Source organism: Artemia sp. Qi Xiang Cuo, chromosome 9 (assembly GCF_049724085.1).
Source record: "Artemia sp. Qi Xiang Cuo chromosome 9, ASM4972408v1, whole genome shotgun sequence".
Classification (NCBI taxonomy): domain Eukaryota; kingdom Metazoa; phylum Arthropoda; class Branchiopoda; order Anostraca; family Artemiidae; genus Artemia; species Artemia sp. Qi Xiang Cuo.
Genome location: NC_142802.1, coordinates 16,730,836 through 16,742,872, shown reverse-complemented (window position 1 = coordinate 16,742,872; position 12,037 = coordinate 16,730,836). Strand labels below are relative to the sequence as shown.

The 12,037-nt window shown below is 35.5% G+C and overlaps 1 protein-coding gene across 1 annotated transcript in view; it reads left to right on the top strand.

Moving 5' to 3' along the window:
* The first annotated feature begins 1,101 nt into the window (after positions 1-1,101).
* LOC148948375 (U3 small nucleolar ribonucleoprotein MPP10) overlaps positions 1,102-12,037 on the top strand; it is an 87,590-nt gene continuing 76,654 nt past the window's right edge. The window contains exon 1 of the mRNA XM_089093903.1: positions 1,102-1,128. Coding sequence (XP_088950029.1) covers positions 1,124-1,128 — 5 coding nt within the window. The 5' untranslated portion in view covers positions 1,102-1,123. The remainder of the gene's footprint in view (positions 1,129-12,037) is intronic.

Sequence of the window (12,037 nt, the reverse complement as noted above, 5' to 3'; positions counted from 1 at the left end):
AGATAAATACATTAAAGTGATTAGTGCTATGTACGAGAATAACTTTGCTTTGGTTAATGTAGGACTTGAGGTTAGCAAAACTAAGTCGCTTAGACTTGGAATAAGTGGTTATGAAGAGGTGATGTTGGGAAACAAGAAGATCAATCAATGGGACAGCTTCACTTACCTAGGTAGTATTAATAATCAAGACAGTAGGTGTAGTGAAAATGTCAAGAGTAGTATAGCCAATGTCCATGGTGTTTTTTCATAGTTCATATAGTTAGGAAGAGTAGATTTGGAAGAGAGATTGGAACAAATCTGTGAACCAAGATTTAAATTTTAAAAGCTACTGTGATAATACTGGTCAAATATGATTTTGAAGCCTGAGAGCTCCGAAGGGCAGAAGAGGATTTGTTGGACGTTTTTCACAGACATTGTCTATGGAATATTTTGGGCACTCGTTTGACTGATCGTATTTCAAACAGTAAGCTGTACAAAAATACAGTTCAATCCCACTTTCTAGGGGTATAATGAGAGAAATGTTGAGATGACTGGGACACATTTTTCGGATAAAAGATGACCTGTTGTTAAAGATCAGTCCTGTCATTCAATCATCATTAATCATCAAAGGCCAAACAAAAAGCAGGTCGTCCAAGAACGGGGTGAGAGGAGGTCGTAAGGAAATATTAAATGTAAATCGGAACTTCTTGGGGGTGTAAAGAGGAAGGCTTTGAATATGTCTGGATAGATGACCATGTGTAGCTGTGTTTACCTCAGGCAGCTTGGTACTGCAGTGAGTTGTTAGCATAAGTAGCAGTATTTTGCTTTATATGATCAGTAAAAATTATTAATAATTTCGGCGTAATAAAAAAAGGAATACCAACTTTAAAGCAATGCTTAATATTGTTTTTTTTCCAGTGAAATTCTTAATTTCAGAACCCATTTTATGTTAAATAACTAAAGTTTCTGGGGCAGTAATGGGTATATTCTAAACTGCATACCAGGAATAATTTCCTTTTGTTCTTATTGGAAGAAATGGGTTACCGGATGGTATAGCAGATAATGGATGGTATTCCGAATTAGAGATTTTAATCCTTTACAGCAACGCTGTTTTGTAAACCGCCGCTTTTAAAATATTCTTGCAATGAGGTTTCCATTAAACTACTTAATTAATTTTTATAAATAAAGAACGTTCATAATAGCTAGGATTAGACTGCAATATCTTTTCTTTCCCTGTGCAATTGATTAGCTAGTTAAAATTGCTTAGGGTAAGACACCCAGTAGTCGGACACTTTAATCACTTTGAAAACTTTTTGACATTTAAACTACTCTAATTACTGTATTATACCACCTAGAAACCTAATTTTTGTATCAAAAAATTTCTGAAGAATTTCTGAACAAGTAGGTTACTAATTCAAATAGTTTTGTGGGGATTTGCTTGCGTCAAAAATAGATTCCACTTACTAAAAAACAATTACAATTGTGTCTCTTTAATAGAGCGGTCAATACTCCTGACTGTCAGGCGGAAGACCCGGGTTCGATTCCCCGTCAGAGGAAATTTTTTATATACTGAATTTAAAGTTTAAAAAAGAAACTCAGCTTCTTTTTTATATTATTTGAAAAAAATTACGTTTTCTAAAGAGTTTAAGAGGCTGAGTTACAAGGTCGACCCTTAAAACGCACAGGGATTAGGATGCACAGTTGGGGGGCTGTTAAAGAGGCTGAGTCACAAGTTCGAACATTAAAACGTACAGGGATTAGGAGTCACCCTGTACGACGTGATTTGAGTATTCAGGAATTAAAAGCCTTAACAAGGCTTTCAAGAGGGGGGTTTGGGGGGCAGCAGCCCCCCAACTTTAATTCCTGACACAATCAGCTAACAGTTAGTCAAGCAATAATAAGTAATAAACTGTACAAAAACGTGCAGAAATTATTTGAAAAAAATTACGTTTTCTAAAGAGTTAAAGAGGCAGAGTTACAAGGTCGACCCTTAAAACACCCTGTCGAGAAAGAAAAGAATAATACACAATCATCTAACAGTTAGTCAAGAAATAATAAGTAATAAACTGTACAAAAACATGCAGAAATTATTTGAAAAAAAACTATGTTTTCTAAAGAGTTAAAGAGGCAGAGTTACAAGGTCGACCCTTAAAACACCCTGTCGAGAAAGAAAAGAATAATACACAATCATCTAACAGTTAGTCAAGCAATAATAAGTAATAAACTATACAAAAACGTGCAGAAATTATTTGAAAAAAACTACGTTTTCTAAAGAGTTAAAGAGGCAGAGTTGCAAGGTCAACCCTTAAAACACCCTGTCGAGAAAGAAAAGAATAATACACAATCATCTAACAGTTAGTCAAGCAATAATAAGTAATAAACTGTACAAAAACGTGCAGAAATTATTTGAAAAAAACTACATTTTCTAAAGAGTTTAAGAGGCAGAGTTACAAGGTCGACCCTTAAAACACCCTGTCGAGAAAGAAAAGAATAATACACAATCATCTAACAGTTAGTCAAGCAATAATAAGTAATAAACTCTACAAAAACGTGCAGAAATTATTTGAAAAAAACTACGTTTTCTAAAGAGTTAAAGAGGCTGAGTTACAAGGTCGAACCTTAAAACATACAGGGATTAGGAGGCACAGTTGGGGGCTCCCCCTTTTGCAGCCTTTAAATAAAAAAAAAGTTTTTAAAACTGAAAGTAAGGAGCAACATTAAATCTTAAAACGAACAGAAATTATTCCATATATGAAAGGGGCCGTGCCCTCCTCAACACCTCACTCTTTACGCTAAAGTTTTTATTGTTTTAAAAAAAAAGTTGTGAGAAAGTCAAACTTTAGCGTAAAGAGCGAGGCGTTGAGGAGGGCACATCCCCTTTCATATATGGAATAATTTCTGTTCGTTTTAAGATTTAATGTTGCTCCTTACTTTCAGTTTAAAAAACTTTTTTTTTTATTTAAAGGCTGTGAAAGCGGGGAGTTTGGGCGGCGGCAGCCCCCCAACTGTGCCTCCTAATCCCTTTACGTTTTAAGGTTTGACCTTGTAACTCAGCCTCTTTAACTCTTTAGAAAACGTAGTTTTTTTCAAATAATATTTTTATAGGTCCATGCGCTCATGAAGCTTTTTAAATATTTCTGAAGCACTGATTGATAGAGCACTACAATCATCAGAATCAACTTTAGAAGACAAGTTATGTCATGGGAAGATGTTTTTGAAATCCTCCCTCCCCTCCCACAAAAAAACTCAAAAATTTCTAAAATTCTACTTAAGAATCTTTTTAAATATTTCTAAAGCACTAATAGATAGAGCACTACAAATATCAGAATCAACTTCAGAGGACAAGTTATGTTATGGGAAGATGTTTTTGAAATCCCCCTTTCCCCCAAACTCAAAATTTTCCAAAGTTTTACTTTAGAAGCTTTTTTGAATATTTCTGAAGTGCTAAGACATAGAGCACTACAAACATCAGAAACAACTTTAGAGGACAAATTATGTTATGGGAAGATGTTCTTAAAATCCCCCTTCCCCCCAAACTCAAAATTAAATATTTCTAAAGCACTTATTAATAGAGCACTACAAAACATCATTCCATGTTTTTTGCACTCTATCTATTAGTGCTTTAGAAATATTTTAAAAGCTTCTAAAGTAGAATTTTTGGAAATTTTGAGTTTGGGGGAAGGGAGATTTAAAAAAAAACTTCTCATGACGTAACTTGTCCTCCATAGTTGATTCTGATGTTTGTAGTGCTCTATGTCTTAGCACTTTAGAAATATTTAAAAAAGCTTCAAAAGTAGAATTTTGGAAAATGTTGAGTTTGGGGAGAAGGGGGATTACAAGAACATCTTCCCATAACATAATATGTCCTCTAAAGCTGATCCTGATGTTTGTAACGCTCTATGTCTTAGCAATTTAGAAATATTTAAAAAAGCTTCTAAAGTAGAATTTTTGAAAATTTTGAGTTTGAGGAGAAGGGGGATTCCAAGAACATCTTCCCATAACATAATTTGTACTCTAAAGTTGTTTCTGATGTTTGTAACGCTCCAGTGTCTTAGTGCTTTTGAAATATTTAAAAAAGCTTCTAAAGTAGAATTTTGGAAAATTTTGAGTTTGGGGCAAAGGGGGATTTCAATAACATCTTCCCATGACATAAATTGTCCTCCATAGTTGATTCTGATGTTTGTAGTGCTATATGTCTTGGGGCTTTAGAAATATTTGAAAAAGCTTCTAAAGTAGAATTTTGGAAAATTTTGAGTTTGGGGCAAAGGGGGATATAAAATAATTTTGAGTTTGGGGGGAAAGGGGAATTCTTGTAGAATTAATTTGGCCTCTAAAATCGATTCTGATGTTTTTAGCGTGCTATCTATTAGTGCTTTGGAAATATTTAAAAAGCTTCTAGAGCAGAATTTTAGAAAATTTTGAGTTTGGGGGAAGGGGGATTTCAAAAGCATCTTCCCATGACATAACTTGTCCTCCATAGTTGATTCTGATGTTTGTAGTGCTCTATGTCTTAGTGCTTTAGAAATATTTAAAAAGCTTCTAAAGTAGAATTTTGGAAATTTTTGAGTTTGGGGCAAAGGGGGATTTCATATATATCTTCCCATAACGCAATTTGTCCTCTAAAGTCGATTCTGGTGTTTTTTGTGCTCTATGTCTTAGTGCTTTAGACATATTTAAAAAAGCTTCTAAAGTAAAATTTCGGAAAATTTTGAGTTTTGAAGGAGGAGGGGTTTTAAGATCCTCTTACCTCAACATACTTTTCCATCTAAAGTTGATGCTGAGGTTTGCAATACTCTATGTCTTAGCGCTTTAGAAATATTTAAAAAAGATTCCAAAGTAGAATTTTTTAAATTTTTGAGTTTGCGGGGAAGGGAGATTTCAAAAACATCTTCTCTTAACATAATTTGTCCTCTAAAGTTGATTCCAATATTTGTAGCGCTCTATCTATTAGTGCTTTAGAATTGCTTAAAAAGCTTCTTAAGTAGAATTTTAGAAATTTTTGAGTTTTGGGGAGGGGGATTTCAAAAACATCTTCCCATGACATAACTTGTCTTCTAAAGTTGATTCTGATGTTTGTAGCGCTCTATCAATTAGTGCTTCAGAAATATTTAAAAAGCTTCATGAGGGCATGGACCTATAAAAATAAAAACATCTTCTTATAACATAATTTGTCCTCTAAAAACAATTTGTTTTTTTTACTGGTCTATCTCTTGTCTAATTCTTTCCCTAATCAATAATGTTTAAATGGCTTATCAACACAGAGTTGTCTTCCATCCCATGGGATCTGCATGCTGCTGTTAAAGGGGTTATGATAAGCAAACTTGTGACATCACAAATGGGTTCCATAAGCAATGTCAGCTAGATAGTAAATAAGTTAAAGAACTGTCAATTAAATGAAAATAGGATTTTGGAGTATATTTTAGTGAACATGGTTAAAAGCTGAAGTTCTGTAAGGTAAGCAGTGATTTAAAATTATGATAGTAATATAGGATGAAATGTGAGCTAAAACAACTAGTAATGTGCAGTAATTTACCATTATATAGAGGGAGGAGGGGGAGTGGAGGTAGGTACTACGAAGTACCTTCCCAGGACATATCTTAGCATTTAGATCCATCCCTGGAAGTTTCATTTTCCTAACCCATCCCCTTTCCAACATAGCCAAAAGTAACTAAAGTAGAATTTTACCTTTGCATTTGCTACTTTTGGCTATCTTAGAAAGGGGTTAGGCTAGGAAAATGGGTAAATTTTCAGGTGGCAAAATAAGTTAGATAGGAAGAAAATGAAAACATCATGTGATGCCTTTTTTTATGCTCTTTCATAATTCAATAATCACTTCCATTGCAAATTGCATCTTGAGCCCTTGAAGGGGCCCCAAAAGTATTTCATTTTTGTAACACACAAAGAAGTTATTAACAGTAGTTAAGTTATTGAAAAGTTGTTAAAAATTTATCACTAGTTTATAAATAAGTTGTTCAAGAGTAATATATTCCAAAAATACTTATTTGTAACAATTCAAACCTCATTTATTGGGCAACACATATATAAACATATAATTTGGGCAACATATAATCATAAACAAGCATATCATTAACCATCTTGAGGCCAACTCACTTATCAGCAGTAGTCAGCATGGTTTTTGCTCAAAGAGATCGGTGGACACAAACCTTCTTGAGTCATATAGTCTTGTAACTGACCTACTAGAGAGAGGATTAACTGTGGATATAATATTGTTGGACCTAGCTAAAGTATTTGAGAAGGTTTGTCACTAATACCTCATTCACAGGCTACTTACTCTGTTTCTTAGTCTACAAGTGGTCAGATGGACTGATGACTTTCTGAGGGACAGAACACAGCAAGTGAAAGTGACAATCAGACCAAACAGCCATGTCCTCTCTGACGAAATCAAAGTCACTAGTGGGGTTCCCCAGGGCAGCGTCCTGGGCCCCACCCTGTTCAACATCTACATAAATGAGCTACCCCTCATCACCAGCAACAAAACCACCCTATATGCGGATGATTCGAAACTCATAGATCCTGCCAACACCTCTTCTTCCATCCAATCCCTCCAAACTGATCTCAACCACATGTGCTCTTGGGTCAAAAAATGGCTGCTGGAATTCAACGCAGAAAAATGCAAGGTCATACACTTTGGACACAAAAACCCCAAACATCAGTACCTCATGACCCAAAATTCTGGAAGTCACCACACAATTGAGCCTGTTCAGGAGGAGAGAGACCTTGGCGTCATCGTTGACTCCCAGTTGAAATTCAGCTCCCAGTCCCAGAACATCTCAGCCAATGCTAGTAGAGCCCTAGGCATCATCAAACACAGCATCACCAGCAGGAGTAAACACGTAATCACCAAACTCTACAAAGGATTAGTAAGACCTAGACTGGAGGTGGGGACGATACTGGCCACCCCTCGATTCAAAAAGGACAAGGCAGTTCTTGAGCAAATCCAACAAAGGGCCACTAAGATGATTGCCGGCATGGAAAACAAGACATACAGTGAACGGCTGAAGGAACTCAACCTCCCCTCCTTAGTATACAGACAGAAACGTGGAGACAAGATCCAGGTGCACAAACTCCTCTGAACCAATTAAGAAAATGAGATCCTGGAGATTGACACCTCCCACAAAACACAAGGACACCCTAGACGAATCCGCAATCATCACGCTACAACTGGAGCAAGATGCAATTTCTTCTCGAATCAGATCGAGAACCTCTGGAATAACCTCAAGGAGGACACTGTTGCTGCTGAATCAACAGATGCTTTCAAACGCCATCTGGATGCTGAGTGGAAAGATACACCATAGAAGTTTGACTGGGAAGCACCAGAATCTTCCACCAGAACTGAACCAACTACAACAGCCATCACAAGGAGTGATTCAACAGGATCAAAAGTACTTATTTCACTCCAAGCTGTGATTTAAGGTAATTTAAGGTAATAAACCATTTTCCTAATGTTTCAAGATTTTCAAATGCCATTGACAAAACTAGTGCTGTATTTTGCAATTTGAAACTTTGTTTTCAACAAATCAGGGTATATTCAAATTCAGGGTATATATTAGGGGGGGGGGGGTGGGTAAATTTCATGGTAACTTTGCAGTGGACCATATAATTTAGCTAGGATGAAAGTGAAAACATCATTTGATGCTTTTTTATGCTCTTTCATAATTCATATAAAATACCTTTGGGGCCCCTTTAAGGACTCAAGATATAATTTGCAACAGAAGCAATTATTGAATTATAAAAGAGCATAAAAAAGGCATCAAATGATGTATTCACTTTCATCCTAGCTAAATTATTGTGCCACCTGCAAATTTACCAGAAAATGAAACTATCAGGGATAGATCTACAGGCTAAAGTATGTCTTGGGAAGTCATTTTGGAGTACCTACCTCCACTCCTCGCTCTGGAGGGTCCTGAAATTTGGTCTACTTATTGAAATTTTGAAAAAACTAAATTTTACCTTAATTTTCAGTTCTCAGTTTCTTTTTTTTCTGGCTTTAATTCTGAAAATGCAATTCCTGTTATTTGAGTAGAATTTTAAGCATTGTCAATGTTTTGCCAACCTATAAAAAAACAAGTTGGCCAACTTATAAAAAAAATTCTACATACCTGAGGTCCTGGTATTCTACTGTTGCCCTGTTGTCTTTGGTATTCTAGCTATTTGAAATATGGTATAACCATAAATAAATGAAAATCCACATGCCTTCCATGAACCTTATATACTCCATCACTTTCCTTCAAACTAAAATGCTTCTTTTCAAATGCAGAAACTGTTTAAGTTGCTGGAAATTGAAAGTTTTAGTGCAATTTTTAAAAGTCAAAAGTGATTGAAGGGCAAATACCCCTCCCCCTGGAAAATCTCCCCTAGATATATACCCCTTATGGTTGGTATCCAGTCACTTCCAATTTAAAAAAAAGACTAGAACTGCCTTTGGATTAAAATTAATTTCTACCTCCATCCTCCTCTTGTCTCTCCCATAGAGCTAATTTTGTATTTATCCAAAGGCTCATTGGGAGTTGAGATGTTTTAGCATTAAAATGCGCCCTTTGAAGTATCTCCTTCTCTCCCTAGCTACAAAACAATCAGAACCTAATTGCAGAAGCTTAAGTACATTTTTAGTTTTGTAATTTGTCTATTGCTTACAGATAGTGTTTGTTGTTAGGAAACATACAGACATTTTTCCCATGGGAGTTTTCTGAAGGGGTGGAGAGTTTCTGGTAAAATTCTATGGTACTTTTATGTTAAATGCACTCTTTTATATATGTCAAACTGGAGACACGACAGAAAACCCGTTTTGTATGGGTTAATTCTTCTGCTGGGAAGATTTTAAGAAATTTATTTAGGAATTCTGGCAAATTCCCCCAGTTTAAAATTTCCCTTGTACAGTTCATCCCCCAGACATACTTCCCAAAAACAAATACAATACGTAAACAATGAGCAATTTTTATAACATAAAGACCTTTCTCCAGGGGCTATAGAGGATCATGTTATCTCCAAAGGCATTGTTATTGGGCCTTTTAGTTATGCCAGACAAAATGACAATCTCAAAATTTTGATCAGACAACTTTAGGGAAAAAAGGGGATGGGAGGGGGTCTATTTGTCCTCCAATTTTTGCTGGGAAGATTTTCTACAGAAAAGAGAAAGGAAAACTAATAAAAAGAAATTTGTGTAGGAATTCTGGCAAATTCCCCCAGTTGAAAATTTCCCCTGGAAACTTCCTTCCCCATGGAAAATATTCCAAGCAGAAGAATAACCACCCCCCTCAACCAAAAAAATGTATCTATATGTCCCTAAAACGAATACTGTAGATAAACACTGGGTAAATTTTATAACTCAAAGACCTTTCCCCTGCTTTCCCCGGCTGTAGAGGGTTATGTTATCTCCAAAGGCATAGTTATTGGGCCTTTTAGCTTTGCTAGACAAAATGACTGTCTCAAAATTTTGGTTGGACAACTTTAGGGAAAAAAGGGGTTGGGAGGGGGTCTAGTTGTCCTCGAATTTTTTTAGTCACTTAGAAAGAACACCAAAACTTTTAATTTCAGTTTGAATTAACCCTTTCCTAATATTCTAGGACTATTGGTTTGATGCAATTACCCTGAAAAAAAAACCCAAATAAACATGCATCAGTGATCTTTCTTCTGGCAAAAATAAACAAAATTCCAAAATGTCTGCTCATCTGCCAAAGTTGGAGCAAAGTAGATATTGAAATAAAAAAAAGGAGCTATATGGTGCCATAAAAGCAAATGGATACTAAAGAAAACTGACCTGTTTCTGTGGATGCTTGAATTATGTATGCTTATCTTATATTTGACAGGATTTTTGTAGAATCTAAATTTCAGCTTTTTTTTTGGGGGGGGGGGTGGTGGGGTTACAAATTAGGGTCTGGAGATGGCTGCCCCCAACCCATAGTAAATTACCCCTGTGGGGGCATACCCCCTAGCTCCCCCCCCTTTTGGTGGCCCTTGTTAAGCAAAATCATTCTCTCCATCCTTAATTCTATTTTATTATTTACAATCTTTTTTTAACTTTTTGTCACCTCTTGGTCCCATTGCCTGTAATTGATTAGCGACTGACCTGCAAGAAGAAGTGTTTCTAGTTTATACCCCCTCTTGCTAGAATCCACAAAATCTTCAATAATGCTTTCACAAATTTTAATCTCTTTCACCTATTTTTGCATCTTCATTCTTCTCCACCAAAAAAAAAAAAAAAAAAAATGTTCCACCAAACTCTAACACTGCATACACCATCTTGCAACAACTAGACATCTCCTAATTAGTAGTTTAGACAAAAACAAATTTGTTTGCACACAAGCATGAATCAGACACAGACTGTCTGATTCATGCTTTGTGTGATGACATCATCCATTGATAAATCCTATGCATAGAGATAAGACAATCAATTCTTTATGCTGTTTCCATTCTTAAAACATTTTTTTTAAATGAAATGCAATTTGATTGTTTTTTTTGTCGTTTATTAAATTGACATGAGCAACATGTAATGTATTAATGTGACATGTTTGACTGATATTGATGGGGCATGTACATTGAATTTCAATTCAATGGGAATAAGATTACAAGAAGGACTTTAAGCTAAATCAAATTCCAATTTCTTTTGCAGAGGTATCAATTTTGGCAGGGGATCTACCCCCTAGATTTATTGCTCCTTTTCACAGAACTCAAAAGCTAACTTGTCTTGACACTTTCATTGAAAAAAAAAGACAAAATCACCCTCTAGCCTTCTAAATTTTGGAGAATAATTGTTTGGTGGCACCAATTATGCTAGAAATTCCCATTTTTATGTGTTTAATGAATTGGTAAAGTGGACTATTCTATGGCCCCCTCACACCCTTTGGTAGACCAAAATATAATTATAACCTATGCCCTTAAAATAAGGTGTGCAGGGTTTTTTTTTTTAGTAAAAAGTGTAACAATAAAAATAAATAATCTTTTATGGTGTAGTATAATTCTAACTTAAATGTTAAAATGGATTATATCAATAAACAACAAGGTGATTTATTAAAATTTATTAAAAATGACCAACCAATAAATTGTAAATCATATTTTAACTTCTCATTTTTAATAAACTTTCTTTAGTATACATTTGCTTTTATGGCACTATATAGCTCCTTTTTTGTTTTCACTATCTACTTTGCTCTAACTTTGGCAGATGGGCAGACATTTCGGAATTTTGTTTATTTTTGCCAGAAGAACGATTACTGATGCGTGTTTATTTGTTGTCTTTTTTACAGGGTAATTGCATCAAACCAATAGTCCTAGAATATCAGGAAAGGGCGCATTCAAAACGAAATTAAAAATTTTAGTGCTCTTTTTAAGTGACTAAAAAATTGGAAGACAACTAGACCCCCTCCCAACCCCTTTTTTCCCTAAAGTTGTCTGTCCAAAATTTTGAGATAGTCATTTTGTCTAGAATAGCTAAAAGGCCCAATAACTATGCCTTTGGAGATAACATAACCCTCCGCAGCCCCTGGGGAAAGGTCTTTGAATTGTAAAATTTGCCCAGTGTTTATGTATAGTATTTGTTTTTGGGACATATGAATATATTTTTTTGGTGGAGGGGGGTGGTTATTCTTCTGCTTGGGATATTTTCCATGGAGAAGGAAGTTTCCAGGGGATAAACTTTACAGGGGAATTTGCCAGAATTCCTGCACAAATTTCTTTTTATTAGTTTTACTTTTTCTTTTCTGTGTTAAATCTTCCCAGCAGAAGATCCCAGCAGAAACTGGAGGACAACTAGACCCCTTCCCACCCTTTTTTCCCTAAAGTCGTCTGATCAAAATTTTGAGATAGTCATTTTGTCCAGCAATGCTAAAAGGCCCAATAACTATGCCTTTGGAAATAACATGATCCTCCACAGCCCCTGGGGAAAGGTCTTTAAGTTATAAAATTTGCCCATTGTTTATGTATTGTATTTGTTTTTGGGAAGTATGCACACATTTTTTTGGTGGACAGGGGTGGTGAATCTTCTGCTTGGGATATTTTCCATGGGGAAGGAAGCTTCTGGGGGATGAACTGTACAGGGGAAATT